This window comes from Fopius arisanus, unplaced genomic scaffold, assembly GCF_000806365.1.
Source record: "Fopius arisanus strain USDA-PBARC FA_bdor unplaced genomic scaffold, ASM80636v1 scaffold00052, whole genome shotgun sequence".
NCBI lineage: Eukaryota > Metazoa > Arthropoda > Insecta > Hymenoptera > Braconidae > Fopius > Fopius arisanus.
The window spans coordinates 191,840-216,075 of NW_011887791.1; the positions used below are offsets into that span (position 1 = coordinate 191,840).

The 24,236-nt window shown below is 38.8% G+C and overlaps 3 protein-coding genes across 3 annotated transcripts in view; all 3 read left to right on the plus strand.

Moving 5' to 3' along the window:
• The window catches only part of timeout (circadian regulator timeout), a 104,971-nt gene that overhangs the window by 78,126 nt on the left and 2,609 nt on the right, over positions 1-24,236 (plus strand). Inside the window, exons 14-20 of the mRNA XM_011307179.1 lie at positions 12,311-12,382; positions 12,869-12,962; positions 13,045-13,243; positions 13,505-13,742; positions 14,283-14,383; positions 15,633-15,732; positions 16,853-16,984. Of these exons, the coding sequence (XP_011305481.1) occupies positions 12,311-12,382; positions 12,869-12,962; positions 13,045-13,243; positions 13,505-13,742; positions 14,283-14,383; positions 15,633-15,732; positions 16,853-16,984 (936 nt within the window). The remainder of the gene's footprint in view (positions 1-12,310; positions 12,383-12,868; positions 12,963-13,044; positions 13,244-13,504; positions 13,743-14,282; positions 14,384-15,632; positions 15,733-16,852; positions 16,985-24,236) is intronic.
• Positions 18,024-20,190, plus strand: LOC105267973 (spermine oxidase). The gene is made up of 6 exons (XM_011307177.1): positions 18,024-18,326; positions 18,389-18,734; positions 18,811-19,021; positions 19,081-19,314; positions 19,377-19,505; positions 19,644-20,190. Exons 1-6 carry the CDS (start codon positions 18,134-18,136, stop codon positions 20,103-20,105), a joined length of 1,575 nt encoding a protein of 524 aa, XP_011305479.1. The 5' UTR covers positions 18,024-18,133; the 3' UTR covers positions 20,106-20,190.
• On the plus strand, positions 20,772-22,953 carry LOC105267972 (spermine oxidase). The gene is made up of 6 exons (XM_011307176.1): positions 20,772-21,062; positions 21,115-21,466; positions 21,532-21,742; positions 21,801-22,034; positions 22,097-22,225; positions 22,446-22,953. The coding sequence occupies exons 1-6, from the start codon at positions 20,858-20,860 to the stop codon at positions 22,905-22,907; spliced, it is 1,593 nt and encodes a 530-aa protein (XP_011305478.1). The 5' UTR covers positions 20,772-20,857; the 3' UTR covers positions 22,908-22,953.

Genomic DNA, 24,236 nt, shown 5'->3' on the forward strand with positions numbered 1-24,236 from the left:
TTCAGAGAGTATATTTCGAATAATGAAAGGCTATTCTCAAATCCTTCATACCCAATCCTCATATCCAATTTCACTCGATACATCTCTTGACCCCGAGCTAGATCCCCCAGATCCTCGAATGTGAAGTAGAAATTCGCGAGTCCTATTTCATTTTCCATTTCACCGGGAATAGAGAAGGTAAAACCACAGTGAATAGAGCTTTGCACTTTTCCACCCAACAATTTCAAGTACATCTCCATATTCCCGGGGGGCCAACGCGTGCGCATATCACCTCATCCAATTTACATAATCTCCGGAGTCGTTTGAGAATTATCCACTTTCTCGTTCATTGATCTTTCCCATCACGTTTCGATATTTCTCGGTTGGAAAACGCTTTTCCCTACTTTTCCCTCATTCCGATGTTCGAAGGGAAGAACAAATAAATAAAATACTAGAAGAAATTCAAAATAAATTCGAATAAACCCAATGAATTATCGCAATCGTCCGAAATTGTCCGTAAGTTCAAAATTTGATTTACACTGAAGTACATTAATTCAGTAGAAAAAAAATTAATATTAAAACAGTTCTGCTGGAAAGGTCAATAATTATGTTCTCCGTATTTTTTTTTTTTAATTGAAAATTTCCGAGTGATACGTTTCTTGATAAAATTGAAGAAGTATTTTTAAATTTTGTTTTTCTCAGTCCGTTTCTCGAATAGGTTGGAAGAGCTATTTTCCTTTGTGTCCACCGCCCCGCAGTAAAAAAACATGGGACCATTCATGAGAAATAAATCTCGATTCATCTAAAAATTTAAAGAGTGCCTGAACTAAAACCAAACGATAAGAACTGTCAACCCACCGGCAAAAACTGCCGTTCGGGGACGTGAAACGCATCCCCTGCCAATTTAACCTCAAAAAATTTCCATTTTTTCCTCAGGGCAAATATCACTCCCATACATTTCCCCAAGAACTGCTCCCTTCAGACTCAAAACAGAGACCCCATCCCATCTATTCCCTACGTAACCACCAGACGAGAATATCTCACGAGCACCAGAGAACGCAAATTCCAACGCATGAAGTCGGGGTTGCAAAAAAATGTGAGAGGAGTCGCAGAAAAGTTCAGCGAACAAAAAAAAAAGGGAAAACAATAAAAACCTCGAGGGACCGATAGAAATATTATTGTTGAAGAACGCCACGACGACTCGAGAGTTGAAAAAAAAAATACAGGAAAAAGAAATCCACTCGACTCAAGTATATTTTGTACTTCATTAAAGTGCATACGTTACATTCAGAATAAACGTATTTTATAATTAAAAATATCTCGAAATTTCAATAACAATATCATCTTGATTTGCAATTACACGAGTAATCGTGAGACAGAATTGATTTGTAACGGAAAATATTGACAGAATTCATTCAACTGAGGAACTCAGAAAAATTCGGGGTTGTCTGCCCCAAAAATTTTTGTTTCACTTTTCTTTATGGTAGACTCAAGAAGAAAAATGAATAGACCATTAACAGGTCCTTGACCATGATCCTCACCATCAAAAACACTTCCTTCATAGAAACATGCCCCACAGCTGTATTTCCCCTCTGGATGACTCGATAAAACCAACAACTCAACAGAAAAAATAATCTCGAACACTAGAAAAGCCCTAAAAATCCCCCGCCTAACCCCAGTGATTGATGATCCTCATTTTTTCACCTCGATAATTAATTAAAGAGAAGGATTATAGACACTCTCTTCACTTTTTCACCCGTAAAACCCCTCGCACTCCTCAACATCTTCAAGAGTACATGAACCGTGAATAAATGCTGACGAGGGGTTACTAGCCCTTTTCTCTTCCCCTCTCTCCACTTTCTCTTTTTCAACCCTGATAAAACGATATCCTTCGCTAACAAGGGCCACAAAATATTGGCTCCACCCACAAAAATCTACTCTCCACAAAATTTCTCAAATTATGAATATTATCCATTTGTAGTTCTTTTTGATTCGTATCCGCTGAATGTTCAGAAATGATTGAAGTGAAAAAAAAAACGATTTCAAAATTCAATTGATCTCTGTCAGTGCATTAATAATCCCGACGTGAATTTCCTGCACCTGGACCTCGTCAATAATTTTATGCAAGGCTTCCCCTAGAGTAAATCGAGGGGGAGGGTAACGCGTGTAAGTTGCGACACCTGCAGAGAGTTACTGAGACGAGGTAACTCGATGGAGAAGGGCACACAGAGAGGAAAACAGAGGCAATTGTGTGTTGGTCCAGGGATTGTTGGATAGATGAGGCTGGGCCCATCGGGTAAATGTTCAGGACGGCACGTCGAACGTAATCCTTGGGTACTGAACTGCGACCCTGAGCACTCCACCTCGAAATACTTGAAGGGAAAATGCCAGAGGTTGCCGCACCGAGTGTTCAATATAAACCAGTCAGATGATGTGTCTGATGACCGGAAATTATTCTCTTTTTCCGGAACTCCCTGCAGTGAGAGAAAAATAATTTTTACCAATAAATCGAAAAGTCGGAGATCTTATTTTTTATTGCCATAATTTCCCATATTTTTCATATTCTTCGGGATCGCATGAATCTAAAAATAGAGAATAAACTGAATATTAAGGGTTGGGAATTAAATGAATTCTAAATCTCTCGAATTGTAAACGCCACCTGTAAATTTCTAAGACATAAACAGTTATGGACGGCAATTAAAAGCATTTTACCGCTTCACTGTTAATTCAACATACCTTCCAACGAATTTACATGAGTGTAAACCAAACACTTGTGCATAAACCCCGGAAAATAAGACAATATCGCGAAGAGATAGAGTTTTCAGTGGCTCGTGTCTATTCTTTCTGGCGTCCAGCCAGAATGCACCCCCCTAAAGCATTTGAGTGTCGTACACCAAAATTGCTTCTGCAGCATAAAGTGCTGGAGAAATAGCCCAAGTCCCGTCAAATTTACTCATCCATACACACCCTTTTTTACCCCCGACGAAATGTCGCATTTAACCCAAAATAACTGAGCCGCACTCTCACCGAGGGTGCGCAATCACCTGAAAATTTCAGAAATTCTTTCTTTATTCATAACTTCTCCACCGGTACTTGCAATCACACTCAAAACCACCCCCTCCTTCCCTCCCATCATCCACACCATTTTTTTCCTTTATCCGTGAATACATTGTGTCGTTATTGCCGATAATTCTGTCCCGCGAATTTAATAAATTACCGGATATCGCATTGAAAAATTGCCGATGGGATTTCTAGAAAATTGTAATGATATTTATGAAATCCGTTGAGGTACTGTTGAGTGTTGGGAAAAATCGAAAGAATTCGGGGAATCGTTCGATCAAATCAAAGTCTAATTGACGAATTAATCCGGAATGAGTGTAAATAAATAAATAAAATTAATTATGTCAATTTTCCAGTGCGATTCAAATTGATTTTTCGGTAAAAGTCTATGAAAAATTCAATTGAATTCTCATTTCTTCCCAATTGAATTCTCAATTAACGAGAAAACACAAGAAATCACGTTTGAGTCTAGATTTTAACTCATTCACTTGTATGTGCATGAGAGATTTACTGAGTATTCAGTGGTTTTGGTGATGGTGTCAGCAGGGATAAGCCGAAATCGCGAAAAAGATAATAACCAGACACATAACCTAGACCGTTGTTGCTTGTCTCCCTTGAGAGCATTGTTAGTTAATCCAGCTTCTGCACGGGGGTGATTTAGGTATGAGTATAACCGAGAGAGTGGGTTGATAGTGGGTTGATAGTGGGTTGAGACTGGGTTGAGTGGAATCCAGAGGCCAAGTGAACAATAGTGGCTCTGGTACACCCTGAAATAGAATCCTGGAGCACTGGTTTTCCTGTATTAGTGTCTCGTTATGTATTTTTGGTACAGAAAATTTGGCTCTGGGGATGCGTTGGGCGTTTGGCCAAGCGATACCCATGGCAATGGGCCATAGATGAACCTATCCCACGTGTAATTACCGACTCCATGTGTGTGTGTTATCCACTGGCAATTGACCGAGCTCAATTTCACCCTCAGAATTGCCACTGTCGGTTCGTGAGAAATTTTTTTTTCTTTTTTCCCCAACCATGTACCTCAGAAAATTATCCATTCTCAAAAATTCATTTCTGTCATTCAGTCATTTGAAAAAATACCATTTTTAATATAAATCATTATCTCAAATAATTCGTCAATCCAATACTGCGACGTAAATTATGATAATCTATTTAATTTTTATAATAGTAATTTTCACAAAATAAATTTTATAACAAAAATAATTCAGAGAATATTTCAAATGTTTAATTTTAGTTATTTCCTCTGGATTTCTGTGTGTACATTCTGGTACTCTCCTCCATAACAGGGTAATTATAATTTTTGTCCGGAATGTAATTTTTTGCCCCCGACTCTCTGGATTTCTCCATCCATTGTAGAAAGTATGACTTGTTTCTCTGTTCTATTGGTACACACGAGGTATGTTCAGCATGCGAAGTGATTTTTTTTTTCCATCCCTCAATGCCCAGTAGCAAACTACACGTTTTCATGTTTGTACAATTTTCGTTTCAACGAAACGACGACCAAAGAATTTCGAATCAGCCTTGCGGATGCCGTCGGAATATTACGAATGAAAAAAAAAATTGCAACAAAAGAATTTTTCCAACACTCGTTGAATAATTCGCTGCCAAATTCTGTCATTTCTATTACAAATTCCGAGATTATTGAACAGAAGAATATTTACTGCGCGTAAGTAAATTCGTCGGTTCTTTCCAAATAAATAAAATAAATATAATTGTGAAATTAGAAGAGCAGTAAAATCTCACGATTTATATTCTCCTGTAATTGAAATTGTCGTTCACCGATGTAATAATGCCGAAAGTAATTATGAATCCTTCAATCTCGATGGTCAAATGATTTTTAATAAATCGATAAACACTCATATTTCAAATGTTCCATCCATCCGGCTCCAATTGAATTGCGAAATCCGATAATGAAAACATTTTAATCTCAGAAATAGTCAATTCCATTCTCCACTGCAATTTCTTACTTCCATTTATTTCAATACTCTATTGGAAAATGTATTTGATGTACCAATCGTCGAAATGCACCGGATATCAACATAATTCGACTCTCCATTACAAAATTATTCCACCGCTTTCCCAATTATTGTATCAGAAATGAATGACAACTTCCAGAGATAAATTTTGGAAGACCTGCACTCATCCTAGTTCACGCCAAAATAATTTCCAAATATTTTCACAAGCATCACGAGCTACAATAATTTTTATCTCTCCATTTGTCCTTCCGGTCGACGAAAAAAGTTGTTGATTCTACAGTTTTAACGTTTGTCCAGAGTAATAATGAGAGAAGGTCCGGAGAGAAAAGGGGATGCAACGAAGAAGAGGTTAATGGAAAAAATAGCTTATCCCCTCGACTCTTCGCCCTCGCGACAATTATTTCGAGTGAAAAAGCCTTTCTGGGAGTATTTCATCAAGTTAATTGCCAGAGTGTACATGCTCGTACCACCCCTTTTTTTTTCACGTTTATTTTTCAATGTCAGTATCGATTAGACCCGCATCGTGGAGAGATGAAATTCCCGACGCCTGTGAAACCACCGCCGACTGAGTTACACCCACCGAGAAATACCAAGGGTTCTAATTATTCATAGCAATTATCCATCGATCCACTGCGTAATGATATTTCAAACCGTTCGAGAAACTTGCGGAGAGCGTGATGTAAAAACAATTAATTATTCCAGAGAAGTCACGGAAAGCCTTCAGGAATTTGTCACTCCAAAAATTTCTACATATTTTAAACTTTGAGAATATTCTGATATACGTCATGATTTTTAAAAAATATCAAATTATTGATTTAACCAGACAAATGATCCCCCGATATACTACAGTCGAACCCTGAGTGAATGTCAACGAACCCTCGGTTAGGCTGACAAAAGGCCATAAAAAATAGTCTGGAAGGTATTTTTTTTTTATTTCCATAGCCCATATGGAGTGAGTGCTCCGGAGGTTTCCGCGAATTCCCGGTGGAAGTGAAATGAGCTTAAGGCACATTCAAATAAACACCAACAAAGGACACGCAGTGGTACGCACAAATATCGACGGGCAGAAGTCACGAAAGCTCCGTAAAGGGAATGGCCTATTTCACGGCTAATTAGACGCAGACAATATACACTGGGGGGTGGAAAAGGGGCGTTGGGGTGAGAGGGACCCCTTTAATGTAGTACTAAGAACCGCCTAGTGTGCGGAAGGCACTGAAAGGGTTTTCACGTGCCCTTCTATAGCTCCCTGAAGCCTACACTCACCTTAACCCTCTCACTCCTCTTTATTCCCTATTCTACTTATTACTCTCCTGCATCTCATTCCCTCAGCAACTTTGAGCGCATACCAATTACCGTCGGCCTGGCTCGTTTACGATACCCGGAAGAACCCCATTTCCATGGGGTAGATTATGAATTACCCGTAAAATTGCCTTGGAACACATAAAAATCATCATTGTTATGAATTTTCATGAGACAATATGAACTTTATCCGTTTTAATGGATGGATTCACTGCCGTTTTTACCGGATCTGTCGGCCATCATTCTTTCGGGGTCTTCGAGGTCTTGGGTGTGTGGAATTCTCAGGGATTCGCTCTTCGGGATTGGATGTGTCAGTGGATTATTTTTGAGTGGAGAACGCTAGACTAGTCCATGTTAATTGATTTAATTTGGAAATATTAATTGCAGAGTTGGGAGTAGGGATTTATGAGAACGGAATTAAGAATGTTTATTCTTGAATACGTATTCTAGAATTTCATTTTTCATTCAGCATTTCCGAATCAAGAATTCATATTCTCCAGTCGGGAATTCGTAATTCAAGTTTTTCTAATGGTCTTTTAAATTTCGTAACCGATGAAGACTGAAATAAAAAAAAATTGTACCAATACCCATTCCCCATTGAAAGTATAAATCATCCTTTCCCGAACAGAGCATTTTAAAAATGCGTAATTCCTTTTGAAATGAAAAAAAATCACGACGAAATAATTCCAGAATTCCAGAAGACTAAAAAATCGAGGGAAACTACAACCCAAAATTCCTCCGTAGAAATAACGGGCCGACAGCTCAAAAGATTTGAGTAAATCCTCTTAGTGAATCGTATTTCCCGTTAAATCGGAAAGATAGGTGGAAGGGGTGATCCCTCCCCCACCCACCGTAAACCCCCGAGTGCAGAGCCACCGCCATCGCTATCAAATCCTAATCTTCATTTTCTCCCCGGGTTTTTCCTGCATATAAAAACATTTTGTCATCTATTTTTTAATTTGATCTCACGATGAAAAAAAAAAGTCCAATTTCCCAGGGTTTTTTCATTGTCGAGATTCTTTTAATCTTCCTCTCGGTCCCTGCGTCTGACGTGAAATCTGAATCCACGGATATTTCTTTTCCTTTTTCCACTCATTCTTTTCAGCTTTCTTATTTTTCTAAGAACCCTCAGGTTTATTATTTTCAACTTCCTTGGGGACAAAGGCATGGGTAGGGGATGTAATAGTGTACATTCGACCAACTTTTCGAGACTTTCATCCGAGGTGGAGGGGAAAAGGTCGAGAATGGAGGAGACGTTGATGAACGATAAGATTAAAAAGCGATACAGCGGTTGCAATCTAGTTTCTATCTTGGAAATTGCGTGATGAAATGAATTTGAAAAATCATCGAAGTTGCCAAAAAAAATATATTCGATAAATAAAATCTGTTATTAAATATATTGTATGCGTATTCTATAATGAAAGTATAAACAATTCATTGAGGCCAATCAATAAAATTTAATTTATTTGTAAATAACACTCAAGTGAAATCATTTATTCTCTCAATATCCTGCAATTGATTCAATTCAATGCGTTTTTAATTTTGTATATAATATGATTCGATTCCACTGGTAACGAGAATGTGTCCTGGTTTCATCTCTTTTATATTCTCATTTTTATAAATTAATGATGCATTTTTCATTTAAAAAGCAATTCAATATATTCACTAACTGGTGTATTAAACGAGCCGTAAAACCCCTCAACTTTTTTCTTCCTAGGGCAGAATAAAAAATTCTCCAACAATGTTATCTAAATCGAATTGAACTCCTGCAAGTTCTCAATTTCCTCAATAAATTTAAATAATTCGTCAACATTGTTCGTGGCATAATAAGACCAGCGAAATTCCCCTAGCTGTGTTCCTTCGAATTTTCAAAATTCTCACGAATCGACGAAATTTTCCACACCCCAAATTTCAATTGTAATTTGCCCTCATTTTGGTGATAATTAAAAAATTGATTACGCGTGTCAAATTCTCCGAACGCTACAAAAATGTCATATCACTTCTTTGATAAAGATTTCAATTTTTTCCCTGAAAATTCCACTCCATAAAAAATATAAACCAAGAGATGACCACAGAAATGGATAAATCCCGGCGATTGACACTCGGAAAAATTCCTCCAATTCCTCAATAGTCTCCAAAATCCCCGTCAATTCCTCCAGATCCTGGAATTCCTGGAGGTCAGTGTGCCAGTGCAACGTCATTACGAATAGAGAACAAAGTGCGCTCTCCGGATAAGAAAGTAGATCTGGAGTGAAGAGGACCCTTTTCAAGAAAAAAGAAAAAAGCATACGTAAAAAAAAAACGTCAAGCTCGTAGGATCTGTTGAGACGTGCCTGCGTTGTCAACAACCCCCAGAGAAAAGGAGGGCGATGGGGCTGTAGTAGCGATTCGGTTTGAATAAGTAGTTACCAACGTAATAGCACCGCCGGACGATGACGACTGCTGAATACGAAATCGTCCGTTTACCCCAAAAAATCCAAAAAGAGAGAGAGAAAAAAAAAGGAGGACCGAAAGACTGGAGGATCGACGTTAGCATCAAACCACCATAAACACCTTTTCCTCTGGTCCAAACCTAAACCTCTTGAAACGGTTGAACCATTCTGGAGATCGTACACCGGTGAATGCCCAAAGCAACCGCCAAAAAAAGTCCTTTTCACCGAGGAAAATTGCTCCAGCGGTTGGGTTCACGAATAATTTATTACCAGTCGATAAACGAAGTTTGTACACAGAAGCCCTGAGCTCTCCAAACTCCACCCACACCACCTGCTCCTCCTTTTATCAGGGAAAATGTTTAAAGCCACACGCAGAGCCACGAATTTTCGGGACACAACAATAAAGATAAATTCCCGGAGCTCATTGAGGGGAGAATCGATGATTTAGTGATATTTCGAGAGTTGATGTGCCCTGAGACTGTTATCGTTTTCTCAACCCATCGAGTAAACCATAGCGCCATAAATAATGGTGATTAAACAATATCTTTTGAGCGATAGCGTCCAATCGTCGCATGAAGATAATTTGCAAAAAGGTATTATCCTGGAGAATTGCAGGACTGGCCTTTTCTAATCATCGGCGTGTCTCACTCTTTCCTCGTGTACCAGCCGCAAGCCAGATTACACATCAAACAATATTCTAATTATCATTGCAGGTTAATTTCCATAATTTTCAAAGGCCTCAATGGAATTGAAATATCATCGAATAACGCCCCAGAGGATCAGCCATTAATTTCCTTCCACTGTGATGCACTTTCCACATTTGGTAACAACCTCATTTGAAATTCAGACAATATCTTGAACTCTCGCGGTTATTAACCCCATCCGAAGGGATAATCTCAATAAATATCCTTCAGCCAAAAAATGGCCTGGCTCGGAGCAATGCCAAATATTCCTAAAACCAGAAAAAACATTGTGAAAATCCCCTTGATAACCCCAGTCCATTAAATAACTCCGGCCAACCCCAAAGAATCTCGAATAATCACCGAGTCCGTGGTACCCTGATAAACCCAGATATTTCCTTTGTCCCGAAAACTTGGGTTATATAATGAGGAAACCACAGTTTTCACCCGTGATTGCCATGTCGTCGTACCCGGAGGCGTTTCAAGGGTTATCCGTGCGAGAGTACCTCGGGTTTTCTCACCTAACACGTAGCCGAGAGTATTATGGTAATAAGGTTTATGCGTGTGTACAAAGTACAGAAGGGTTTGAACACAACCAAGTAACACGCGCCAACCAAAACTCCCCAACTATTTTGGACACACAGGGGCTTAAAGTCAGCTAGCTGAATGACGAGAAAGTCCCTTTCACATATTAGACCTGAAATTGTAGACCACGAATGCTCCTCTAATTTGCTTGGAGTGTAATTACGGGGGTGCGTGTGGCCAATAGTTTTGGAGCGATAGAATTGTGTAATGTCGATTTTCAACGGAGAATGGGTGAACTAAATGGGAATACGAGGGATGAGGGGGAATCCCCCGTGTGGCGCTGCACGCGAGGGATTTCCCCTCCCCTCGATTCGACGGGAGTCTAATGACTAAAGCCGAGTCAGACAAAGGACTATTCCATCAACTTGAAAGGTCAGCTGAAAAATTATTATTCACTTCATTCACGCAAAACTTGATTTGATCAATGGTAGGTGGATTTTTCAAAATTTATTTCCAATTTTTTATCGATTTTAATTTCCATTGAAATTTGTTGCCTGTCTAAATGATTTTAAAATCAATTTGAACGAGTAGTTGATTTTTAGATTTAATTGTAATTGTAATGAAAAATGGCGGAACTGAACGGAAAGACAGGGCGAGGGGAATCCCCGGAGTGGCGCTGCACCCACAGGATCCCCGGGGACTGGGCGGGAGTTTTTAAAAACGAAAGTCGACTCCGGAGAAAATGGATTTCATCGACTGAAGAGATTAAAAGACCAATTAATATTGAATCTCTCCACGCATTAATTAATTCATTAAGGAGACCGCGGGTTAGATGACAGTTGATTTCGGCAGGCTTTGAAGGTTTCTTGGGAACATCAGCAGCAAGAGATGAGGGGAAAAGATTGAAGGGGAGACTCTAACTGTACGTCACGTGATACTGACAGTCATTACGAAGAATAATTGACACCGTACACGGGATATTTTCACTTGATCCCGGCCTTAACCCAAGGGGAACGATCGACTGAGGCTTCTGTATGGAAAGCTCCGATTATCTTGACTTTCTCTGGCCCTTTATTTCCCCTTTCACCCTTCGGAAGCCCGTGAAGTTACTTCTTGCTTTCTCAGAGCAAATCTCGTGATAAAATTGATAGAACAGCATAAAAAAAATATGTGAACCACTTATCAACTTTGGAGGAGAGATTCTGTAAAAAATTGAATAAAAGTAAAATCGAGAAATTATAAATGAATTACCATATTGTCAGGACTGATGCGGTACATGATCCCCTCAATTATCCGGGAGTGCATTCCACCAAAGATACTCAATAATACAATGCATCTCCGATCTATGACTTCAAGTGGATTCCATCGTCATCTAGTACTCCATGCGCCTCGTTACCATTAAATTCACCAACTGAGGATTTATGCCAGCAACTCCATGCTTCCTCTCACTTGCCCACATTAAGCCTGGGGAATCTAATTTCATCTAACGCACCGAGACCCTCCAGGGATAGATTCGAGAGGGAATAATCATAATTATCAGATGTTACCCGAGCCAACTGGAATTTCCCTTCGTTCAGAGCCCCTTCTGCGGATTGAGTGTTTTTAAATTCTGGGGATATTTACCTATTGCCGTCATAATTATCATCAGTACTTCCTGAATTATTAGTTCCAGGTTTAATCCGTCAGTTGTGGAAGAAAGTAGTTGAAGCATAAAATATCCTAGCACCAAGTATATTTTTTCCCGTTCAGTCGTCAATTGGATTTATCCATTCTCGTCTCCAGGTCAATCCATTAACAATTGTAGTCTCACCGGATGTGCAGTTGTGTCGAAACTGTCGTGCTTTCAAATAAATCCCCGTCTCCATTCGCTGTCCTCACCATTCGTTTTTTTTTTTTATTTTTATCTTGAAAACAAACGCTGAAACCCGGCGCCGGTTCTCACACATACCCAGATCCGTTTTTTTTTTTTGTTATTATTATCGGGTGGATTGTGTCTGTTTCTCACTTCCGCCTTCATTTAACGCTCTCTCAGTTTATCTGTCATTTAACTGGAATCAGTATTTCTGGGATCGTAACAGCTCTCACGTCGAACTTGTTACAGGTTTTGTTCGGATGTGTGTGTACACTAGGGCTTCTATTGCCGTACAAGTTTTCAACTATTGCTTCACATCCATGAGAGTTTTACTCAGCCACTAAACATCAAGCGAGTTTCGTGTAATTTCCGGCTTGTGAATTTCCCAACTTGCGATCGAAAATTATCATCAAAGCTTGAGAGCGTGTGGTTCTGAACTAGTCCTCTGTTCGTTGAATTTACATATATAGATTTTTTTATTTTGTGTTTCAGTGGTTGACGAGACTGAGGAGAAGCTGCAGGAGACAGAGGAGAATGTTGAGAGCTTCCTGAATAATGAAAATGGTCAGTAGTCTCAGAATTATGATTTTAGGATTGAGTATACTTTGATGTCACTCCGTTTTCGATCGATTTCTCGCGACTGAAGGCTAATATCGAGATTTTTGTCATGACCTTTTTTGTGGGGGGGATCGAGAACTACAAAAAATGTTTCTATACAAATTTTGATATCATGCGTTTATTTGGAGATATTTGCGGAAAGCTGAGGACTTGCAACGGAATTGTTTCAAGTTTTATTCGCTGGTGAATTCTTGGAGATTTATTTGTCCCTTCGTGTACCAATCGTTTTCCCATTTTGTTATTCAATTAAATGATTTGAGGTGGGGATCAATTATTCGTTTGGGAGGACTTACTGTACCGAGAATAAATGTCTTCTGGGGAAATGGAGGTATTATTCCCCTCGAAGAAACAATTTTCGTTCTTCCGTTCATCACATCCCTCTGGTATCAATTCTCAATGAGATTTTTAATCCCGGAATTCATTAATTTTTAGATGAGAACGATGACGAATTTGATGAGGAAGAGGAGGCTGAGGCGGAAGGGCAGTACGAGGAAACGAATTTCAATTTTGATGAGTTTTTGCGAAGGTATATTCATTCAATAATCCGTGCAACTCCTCCCCCAGGGTTGTGAGAGAATGGAATTAATTTCTCCTGGTGTGGATTTTAGGTTCGCTAACGTGAAAATCGTGAGAGCCCTCGCTGTACTTCTGCGCCATTTTGAGGAGAATTCCAACGAGGTGAATCATTACATCGTGAAAATGATGCACAGAATATCATGGGATTGTAAAGTACCGGCTATGATCTTCCAAGCGTCCATCTTCAGGATTTTTCAGAGAATTCTGGAATCCAAACATGGAGAGCACAAGGTGCGAGCCACAAAAAAAAAGGCAGTGAAAAATATTTGATCAGTCCCACAAAAACTCAAGCTCCATTTTTTCTCAACGTACCCCACAATTTATACTCAAACCAACTTGCGAAGTTTGACAGTGGCAGTTTTCTTGTCCACTTTAACTCGAAATTTTTTGACTATTCTACCAAAACAGCTGTATTTATTAACATCATCCCACCGTGGAGATAAAAATAAAAGAAAAAGGCAAAAATAAAGTCGAATTGGTGAAATGTTCCAGGAGTTGCAGAAGTTTGCCATCTTCATAATTCGTCGTTTCGCTGAGACGGCTGAAAAAAACCGGAAGTCGTACATGGAGCTGCTCTTCTGGAAGAACACTCGCGAAGCAACTGAGATGTTGGACGGATATGACGTTGAAGTCGAGAACAAAAAAGTTTCCCGCGCCGTATGGACAGAAGTAGAAGAGGATGAATTACGCACTTTGTTCATGGAGCATCAAACTAATAAGTACCCTCAAGGTAATAAAGAAAATTCTTTCACCAATTATTTTTACATCGAGGAGCCCATTACATGAAAATACTGAGGTAATTGCGTGTCCCGGGTTGCTGGAACAAGTCGGTGAGAAAGAAAATTCGCGGAGGAACCAGAATTCGTGTAAAACAAGAGACCAATTACTCCGTTAATTGATTAATTTGAAATATTAGCACATCGACAGAAGTATTGAATATTTATTTCACCCGCATGGTCTTTGCAATAAATAATCATTAATCATTTCACAGAGATTATTGACGCAGTAAAATATTTTAAGAGAATCAGGGTTTTAAATATAAAAAAAAAATAGGAATTTCATTGAATTTAATTAATTAAGTAGAGTACAAAAAATAATTGACAAATCTGTTGAACGTTTTTATGTAAATCTGGATTTCATGGTAATTTCTCTCTGAATTGAATTGAATCGCAATTTCCTGGTAGTCATTAGCCCCTAAAGCCTCAATATTATTCTCCTCATAAACCTTAAAGCTGCAAATAATTAGACGTCTCCTCCTGATTATTTCCAGATTTGATCGATTGGATCCTGGAGAACCTCATCAGCGACAATCGCACAAGACGAGGAGTGATAAAGAAATTGAAAGAACTCTACCTGATCGTAAACTCGAAGGTAAATCCCTCCAACCGTCAATTAAAAATCCACCGACTAATTATCCGAGCCAGCGCTGGTAGTAATTAGAAGTTTTTCCAAGTAAACGTCCAATAAAAGACGAAAAAGAGGAGAAAACAAAAAATCCAGTAAACTCTGTGCATTTTTCCGAGTCCCCGTCGGCTACAACAATTCCAACTTTTTTTCTCTCCGCTTTGTTTTAATATTTTCCGGAATAAGCATGAATTATCACTCCCACCAGACAATAACTCCACCGAATGAGGGGTTGAATGTGAGAATATCCTGTATTATTCGTTGAGTTCAAACATCGATATCTGAAAACAGTTTTCATTGCCAGATATTTTTTACATTCCCCTTTTTTTTTATCTATCCACTTCGCATCCCCTGTTTTAACCCCAACGATCGGATTCTGGCGCTACACCACACGCGGTTTTTCTCATCCTGGTTTTCTTGTACTTTCAACGCCCTCAAAGAAACAAGATCAATGATTTAGTGCTGAAAATAAAACGTCAAAGGAGTGAAAAAAACCGGAATACTCAGGGGAGAACTAAATTTCCGAACGTTGAACATATTCCAGACTGAAAAAAAGGAGATGGTTAACGAAAATAAAGAGTGAAATGTAAATCCTCGAGGAATTGAAGCCCAATAATTTATATTAACATTAATATAATAATATGAACAGTCAGCAATAAATGGAATAATAAAATATCGCTACATCCATCCGGAAGCCGATTACAATGAAAATATATTATGCGAAAATATCGCTGAAAAAAAAAATTACTGGACAAAATGTCATGGGATTAAATGTCAAATGTCAAAATATAATATATAATAAAATATAATACATAATAATATTATACGGTAATATTTTCTCCATCAATATTTAATGGTGTTACCAAAATTTTCGTCCGGAATTACTTCGTTTCCTCCGTTTCCAATTGCATTTTCCGCTGGTGCGAGAAGTTTTCCACCTTTTTTCCCCGCGATATGCTTCTACCCTCCGAAATAATGGGGACAAATGACCTCTACCTGGATCCAGGAGTGGAGAAAAACTTTGGAAAATATACAACCCCTGAGTTCATATTTATTCCCAGTTTACGCCTTACCGTCATTTCTACTGCTTTAGTTGTTTCTTTACGGCTTTTTCTTTCCATATGAAACGTAAATTCCGAGTTCATTATGTGGGACTTAAGTTTGTAGGGGAGAAAAGCGGGTAATGAAATTTTTCTTGGGTTCTTTTTTGTTGTAGACAATAAGAAGTGAAGTACAGAAAAGGATTCCTAAAGAGTGGGGCGAGGACGAGATTGCACAACTGACGGAAACGTGGGAGCAAGTGAAGGATGATGATGGTAATTAATTTTAATAACTTTATCAGTTGTTTGTAACTCCCTAGCCCGAACACCTCCGAAATCCTGCCTGAAACACACCACAAATTGATAAAAAATGTATGCGATGTTATCCTATCAATCGTTCTCTCAGAGTATTTCAATTTCACCTCTCTATCTGTGAAAATAGAATCCACTCAGAAAATATATTTGAGCCGAATGCATCAGTGTATTGGGAGTGAGTAACAGTCTCTCAAATTACACCACGTATTTGACCTTTCGACAATTCTCACCGAATTGCTATCTTGAAGATCAAAAACACGTGAGAAAATTCTCTTCACGTGCGTGGAACTATTTCGAACGGCAATGAAAAATAAAACAATGGAATAACAATAATTTATCCATTTATTTTTCAATTTTTTAATTAATGCATACACCATACTGAGAAGAACAATCCCATTTTCAATGATTTTAAAAAATAAACTCCAATTCAATGAATAAATGATAATTATTCGTAATCGAAGTTCAATTCGATGAATTCGTCTTCATTGCAAATTATTTATAATTACCTCATTAATGCGAATGTGTGCTTCTCCCTTTGACGAATTCAAGTCCATTTCCAATTAAAGAATCGTCAATTATTTAATGTAAATTGGGAGTACATAATATATGCGTATCCAGCTGAAACATCAATTTCCATTTAACAAATAATCCACTGGTGTTCGCTGTCTGAATTGTTGATTGAATTAGGAGAGGCTGTCGGTCAAATTATTTCTCATTACATCACCACTGGGCAGATCCATTTTTAAACTCAATTAAAAATAATTATCAGTACAACTCGAACAAATGGAAATTTCTATTAAAACTAAAACAAGTCTCATTACAGCGGATAAATTATTCCCCGAGCAGATTTTTTCCTGTTAATCCTATAAACACCAATGAAAGGGAGGAGAAAATATGTAATTCAGTATTTTCGTTCCGTTTTCAGTACGTGTCCCCCTTTTTTCCAATTAAATCGTCAATGAGATTGAAATAAGTAAAGAGCGTGAAAATCGTATCGTAAATCGAGGATTCCCATTTTCGAATTTTCACTGCAAAACCGAAATGAGAAAATGACACAATGAATTTTTTTAATTGCATCCAGATCCAGTCGATCTAATTCACAGTGGCTTGAGGATAAAACGACCAAAGGCTAAAATAAAGGAGAAGCTTTTGGAATTGGGATTGGCGCAGGACAAAAAGGAGCTGCGTAAAAAGCGCAAGAAGAAAAGCACTGGTGAGTCTTTATTCTATTTCCCAATGTACTTTTTTCATTCAAAAACAATTTGTTGATTGCATTATCCCCTTTCGAAAGGATTTATCACGTCTACCGCGCCCAGTGTCAGTTTACTAATTCCAATATTATTTTTTTTCGATTGCTTTCAACTAGCGGTCGTAAAAAAAAAATCGTAAAACAGGAGGTGAAATTGTTACGAGAGTGAAATGGCTACGACCTAGGGCTTTTCCAGCAATGAACAATTCCGTATAACTGGGCTTTTTACTCGGGTTAAACATTACTCGTTGTCATCGTTCTGACACCTCGAAATCTCTTCCTTGTTGTCACAGCCCGTACAGTATGACGCAAATGTATTCGAGAGCCCTGACAGTTTAACGTCCTGTCGTATTTTGACGGGCGTTTCCCCCGAATGCCTGGCTTTTACTTTCAGCAATACGAATTTCAATTAATTGCCATTACAGAAATTAAGAGAATCCGATATCTCTCCCGAATAAATAAACAACAATTATAACAATTAATGGTTGAAGAAAATTATAATCATCAACGCACAAACAATTCTTTAATCGCAATGTCATCTCCATGGCTATCATATATTCAATTCGGAAATATCGGGGATTTTTTAGTTTCACAAATCGATTACTACATTCAAACACTTGTTTGGCGATAAGACCATTCAATTACGAAATAATTCGTTTGACATTTGACACTCATTGAATATCTCAATGATTATGCGAAGGATGCGACTTCACGGTTTCCTTGATAAATCGTGATATCTCCCACTGACGAATGCATCTGAATAAAATCAGATCTAAAACGAATTCCCGAAAGTGAAAATAAAATACTTACGCTTTCCCTGTGAACAGCGAAATTCTTATCACCAAAAATCCCAGTGATAATCCGCGCAAGTTTTTCTGGAGTCGCGGCATCTTGAAGATTGTCAGTTCCCTTGTCAGCAAAAAGGAATCTCCTATTTCTTCTCTGTCTGACAAAAGTTTTATCGCTATTTTCAACCTTTGGCTTTCATTGAACATTTTAATCATGATTAGAGAGTCCGCGACTCGGCGGTCGTGTCGATCATGAAGTGCTTCATAAAATCATTGGAATTCGCGGTGACAATATCGATACTGGCTGTGAAAATTTACCCTGAGGATGAGGAATATCCTGATTCTTCTGTGTGCAACGAGCATTCTAGCGAGTGATGAAACTCCTAGGGTGATTATAATCGGTGCGGGTGCTTCAGGAATCGCTGCAGCTGCAAAACTATTTCGAAATGGAATCGACAACGTCACGATTCTGGAAGCTGAGGACAGGATTGGGGGAAGAGTTTACAGTGTGGAAATGGGTAACTCAGCACTTGACATTTTCAGAGAAATCTAATCTTTCTGAGGATTAATGATTTTGCAGAAGAGTACGATGTGGATTTGGGAGCGCAGTGGGTTCACGGAGAGGGGAAAAATGTTGTCTACGAAATGGCGTGGCCTTTTCATCTCCTCTCACACTGTCTCGGTCCCAATGATGGATCAATTTTCTTCAAAACGGCGTTCAAGGCACTCGCGCGGACAGTCGGATCCGAAAAAGAGGCCGCTATATTGATGCGAAGGAATTCTATCAAGTTTTTTCTATCGACCGGTGAAAAGATGAACGACAAGACCGGCAGAAGTCTCATTACTTTTGCAATGAATCTCACGGCAGAATGGCCAGGTGTTGAAAATTTGAGGACAGGATCTGTCGGTGAATACTTCGACAGGAAGTAAAATCATTTCATAAGTAGCCCTCGGTTTGACGCTCGCAGTCTCTATCTGTTTAACCACTACCTTTAACCACAGGATAAATGATTATTTCAACAAGCACGAAGACATCCCCGAGGATCTCAAGATACCTTTAGTCAAGATGGTACACCGGGCGCACATGGCGGAAAATGGCGCTGAGGATTTGTACCAAGCATCAGCAAAGGCTGATGGCGATTACTTTTCGGATGGAGATCAGCAGCTGAATTGGAAAACAGGGACATACGGAATTATCTTGGATCTCCTGATGGTTTGTCTTGAACAATTGGAAGGAAGTAACCACTGAGTCATTCCTTTGAATTATTCTAGAGAAAGTATCCGGATCCCGAAGAGGAACTGCCAATCGTCAACAGTACCTTGTTTAATAAAAAGGTTTCGAGGATTGAATACAAAGGTGATGGTCCGGTGAAAGTGAAAACATCCGATGGAGACGTGTATATGGCAGATTATGTGATATTCACACCGTCATTGGGAGTCCTGAAGGCGAATCATAAGAACTTGTTCGTGCCGCACCTGCCGCCCAGCAAAATCAATGCAATCGAAGTAAAATAAGTACTTCTGCGAGACCTTAATGGTTGAAAGGTAATATTTATTTTATCTTTCAGCACATAGGGATGGGACACGTCGGCAAGATTTACTTGTACTACGATGAACCTTGGTGGACGAAGGATCTCAGTAACTTCTACAGATTCTTAATCTGGACTGAAGATGATGAGAAAGAACTTGCGAGTGATGTATGAACTTTATCTGCAATTCAACATTGAAGCGGTTAAACGGTTCAAGTCAAAAACTTTTTGGAAAAATCATTTAACCGTTTCGCTACTGAAGTCGTTCAACATTGTGATCTAAGTTAATATTGAATACGAATTTAGCCCGAACGAAGATGGATGCTGTCGGTTTACACGGTCAATCGAATTGAGTGGAAGCCCAAGCTGATATGTCTCTGGTTGACAGGTCCAAACATCAGGGAAATGGAGCTGTTACCGAAGGAGCTGGTGAGGGATCAGTCCCTCTGGTTGCTGGACAAATTCTTCGGCAAATTTTACAATCTCACGGAGCCCACGGAGATGCTGAGAACCCACTGGAACTCCAATGATAATTTCCTTGGGACCTACAGCTGGATGAGTCTTGATGCGGAGGCCCATAATGCGACGGTTTCTGATCTTGCCGAGCCCATAATGCAGAGAGATGGTCGCACACCGGCTATCATGTTTGCTGGGGAAGCAACCAGTGATTTTTATAGCACTGTCCACGGTGCCATTGGCTCGGGCTGGCGAGAAGCAGAACGTATCATTGACATCAAAAAACGATCGAGCCACTGGACCCAGGGGTAGCACAATAGATTATTGAGATTTCATTGAATCTTTCAAGAATTATTTTCAATCTATGATGCAATAAAATGAATCTATTCTTTTATTATCTTCACTTGTATTATCATTTATCATCATTATCCCAATTGAATAGTTAGTTAATCATTGGATTTAATTGGATTGACGATTGGTGTGTGCAGGGGAAAAAAAGGATGTCCTATTTTTGCGCCATTGAACTCCCGAGACCTAATTACCGACATGTCGTGACCATGACCTCTCATTTAATCCTAAAATCACAATTTTTTGTACAGTTCTTTAACAATTGAATTATCGTTTTTATAATCCCCGTAAACCCAAATTTTCATAATAAAATCCAGAGGATCCTGGCGATTCCAGCGGAAAAAATCACTAGACCGGAAGAAGATGATTGGAACAAACTGAGACAATTCCAATGGGAGTAAATATAAACTTTTTTACATTCCCCGGAATATGAATGACCTCAGTTGGTCACACGCTCGTTATCTCCACGATAATGCCCACAAAAATAGAGAAAATACTGGCGACATAAATCATCTCCTAAATTATCGCACTCAGCTGTCGCTGACGCCATTGACCTGAGGAAAAAAATATTGTTCAACCTTTGGCTTACATTGAATATCATAATGATTAGAGAAGATGAGACTTTACCATCGCCTAGATTAATAGCGACACATTAGATTGATAAGTGGTTCACAACATCATTAGAGAATAGATCGCCCTCAGCTACTGCAATTAACATGTCTGGGAAAATGAGAAATCTCCTCTTTCTCCTGTGTGTCACTAAAGTTCTATCGAGCGACGAAAGTCCTAGTGTGATTATCATCGGTGCGGGTTCTTCCGGTATCGCTGCAGCTTCGAAATTACTTCAAAATGGAGTGCACGACGTCACGATTCTGGAAGCAGAGAACAGGATTGGAGGAAGAGTTTACAGCACAAGAATCGGTAATTTATTGCGATAATTGTGGATGGCATGTCTGATGAATAATTACTGCAGGTGAATACATGATTGACATGGGAGGACAGTGGGTTCACGGTGAGAAGGGGAATGTTGTCTATGAGATGGCATGGCCTCTTGATCTTCTCTCTCATCGAGGTGGTCCCAATGATCGATCAATATTCTACAACATGGCGTTTACAACAATTGCAAAAACAATTGGATCGGAAGACGTTGCTGCTCAAATGATAAGAGACACGTGGGAACCGTTTAAGTTGTTCGGCACAGCTGGGGACAAAGTAGATTCTGCAATGACCCAAGAGATCACCAAGTACTATTTTAATATTACGGAGGAGTGGCTAGGGATTGACGATTTGAAGAGTGGATCTGTTGGTGAATACCTTGACATGAAGTAAATCATTCATTCTATTCATAAAACAATTCGATAGTTCCGTGTGTAATCTACTCCTTCCACAGGTTGAATGAATATTTCGCAACGCATAAAAATATCCCCGAGCACTTGAAGAAACCTCTGACAAATGTATTCCATCGAGAGCGAATGGCTTTCGAAGGTGCTGAGGATTTGTATCAAGTGTCTGCGAAAGCGGCCAGGGATTTTATTGTGGATGGGGATTTCTTGATCAACTGGAAAGAGAAAGTGTATGGGACTATTCTCGATGTACTGATGGTTCGTTGAAACATGAACAGAACAATTTCGAACTCGTAATTCGTTTGAATTGTTTTAGAAAAGGTATCCGAATCCCGAAGAGGAGCTGCCCATCATGAACAAAACTCTGTTGAACAAGAAAGTTTCGAGGATTGAATACGATGCTGATGGGCCAGTCAAAGTGAAGACTTCCGATGGAGACGAATATGCAGCGGATTACGTGATATTCACACCGTCATTGGGTGTCCTGAAAGCGAATCATAAGAATTTATTCCAGCCGCACTTGTCAGCTCGCAAAATTCGGGCAATCGAAGTAAAATAAACGAATTCATGTCGTTGCAGAAATTAGAAGATGATCGTTAATCTGTCTTTCAGAGCCTTGGGATAGGGCACGTAGGGAAAATTTATCTGTTCTACGATGACCCATGGTGGACGAAGGATCTCGACACCATCTACAGATGTATCCTTTGGTCAGAGGACGATGAGAAAACCCTGAAGAGTGATGTATGAACTTGAATTAGAGATACAAGATGACGTAGGAAATGAAAAACTGTCAGATTACAAAAATTTGATCGTCATGTGACATTTAATATTTTTTCACTGACAAATTGGTGGCGACATGACGTTCATATTTTTGGTATCACAAAATGTTGTCGTCCTTCGTTGAGCTTTGTCATGTGATTGTCTGAAAATTCAGCCAGGTTAATATAATTATTGATCACAGCCGGAACGGAGGTGGATGCTGTCAGTCTATTCGGTGAATCGGATTGAGTGGAAGCCCAAAGTGATATGCCTCTGGTTGACTGGACCAAACATCAGGGAAATGGAGATGCTGCCTGAGGAGTTGGTGAGGAATCAGTCTCTCTGGTTGGTGAATAAATTTTTTGGCAAGTCCTACAATCTGACGGAGCCCACGGAGATGAAGAGGACCCACTGGAACTCCAATGAGAACTTCCTCGGGACTTACAGCTGGATGAGTCTCGATGCTCAGCGGAATAATGCAACTGCTCTTGATCTTGCTGAACCCATAATGCGGAGTAATGATAAACCTGCTGTTATGTTTGCTGGAGAAGCAACAAGTGATTTTTATAGTACTGTCCATGGTGCCATCAGTTCGGGCTGGCGTGAAGCCGAACGAATTATTCAGGTCTTTGAGACGTACCGAAATCGTGAGACAAAAATTTAAAATTCAGAACATAAAATTCTGTTGCATATAAAAATAAAATTGTAATCAATAAATGAATTTTAATCAGCAATTATATCGCCTGAAAATTTTCTTTCACGGATGGGCTCTAATTGTGTCACCTGTTCCATTTAATAAATTGATCATCTCAATTTTATTCAATTTTATTCTCAATTCCGAATAGTTGTGTTATTACTCAGTGAATTATTTCCGTTTCACAGAAAAATTAATTGGAGGACTCATATATATTACCGAATGTTTACCTTACATTCATCTCTCAACGAACTTTATTATTAAATTATTCCTTTCGAAACGAATCACGAGATCATGCAGTGAAATTAAAATCAATATTTTCACATGCAAACGAGTAACTGCAGTTGCACGAATTGGATTTTTCCCTCAGTAATTTATCAATTTTATCGTGGAGCAGAGATAAAGTACTGTGAAATTTGAGGACTATGGAATATTTAAGTCACTTAGGCAATTTGCGGAAATGAATCTACTATTCGGTTACAGCTAAAATCAGAGATGGAAGTGAAATCCATTCGTTCGATAGTTAGGTATTCTCATCTTAACGAATTCAATCAAGTATTCGTTGAAAATTTTCGTCGACCGTTGTAATTCTCTTAAACGAAGCATTTTTAATGCATCCATGGACGAGAATTCAGAGATAAAGTTAAAGTTAATTTTCAGTGAAACAATGGAACCCAAACTTCATAATTCATGGCACATTTGTGAGTCAGATCATGAAGATGTCGATAAAATGTCCATAACTGCAATTCTGCTGTTAAATTTTCCTCATATTATTTTCAACGTGCTCTGTACACTAGTACTTACCCTCAGCAAAATTTCCCCCAGAAATAATCTGCCAATTAATCTTCCTGATGCCACTCGCAAAATAATTTACATATTTGTACATTATTCTCTGAACTTCATCACTTCATTCCTCAATTCGTGCGGAATGTTCTGCGGAATGTTAGCAATTACGAAGCAGCAATCGAGTGCGAAATTGCATACAGAATCTAAATTTCTAAACATTTCACTACAGAAATTATTCGGCATGTAATTGTGTTGATTATCTTCATTATTCTTCGAGTAGATAAACACATCGAGGTGCCCTTACCCCTAAAAATAGTTAACCAATTGTAAAATAATGTAAATCATGTTCTTTTTTATCCCCAATTAAAAAAAATAATTATATAAAACTTGAAGAGAAAATTCCCGTCTAATTTTCAATGCACCCTGTGTAATCCTTCCCTTGAATCATTAAACAATGCGCTATGACAATCTCCTAATTTATCGTATCCGTGAATCGTAATTAGTTACAGATAA

Excerpts from the sequence above, each read along its gene's own strand:
- LOC105267973 (XM_011307177.1), top strand. The coding sequence starts at position 18,134 with ATGAGGAATATCCTGATTCTTCTGTGTGCAACGAGCATTCTAGCGAGT. Across the intron at positions 19,022-19,080 it reads TTATCTTGGATCTCCTGATG|AGAAAGTATCCGGATCCCGA; the intron begins GTTTGTCTTGAA and ends GAATTATTCTAG. Across the intron at positions 19,506-19,643 it reads AGAAAGAACTTGCGAGTGAT|CCCGAACGAAGATGGATGCT; the intron begins GTATGAACTTTA and ends ATACGAATTTAG.
- LOC105267972 (XM_011307176.1), top strand. The coding sequence starts at position 20,858 with ATGTCTGGGAAAATGAGAAATCTCCTCTTTCTCCTGTGTGTCACTAAA. Across the intron at positions 21,467-21,531 it reads GGTGAATACCTTGACATGAA|GTTGAATGAATATTTCGCAA; the intron begins GTAAATCATTCA and ends CTCCTTCCACAG. Across the intron at positions 22,035-22,096 it reads GCAAAATTCGGGCAATCGAA|AGCCTTGGGATAGGGCACGT; the intron begins GTAAAATAAACG and ends TCTGTCTTTCAG.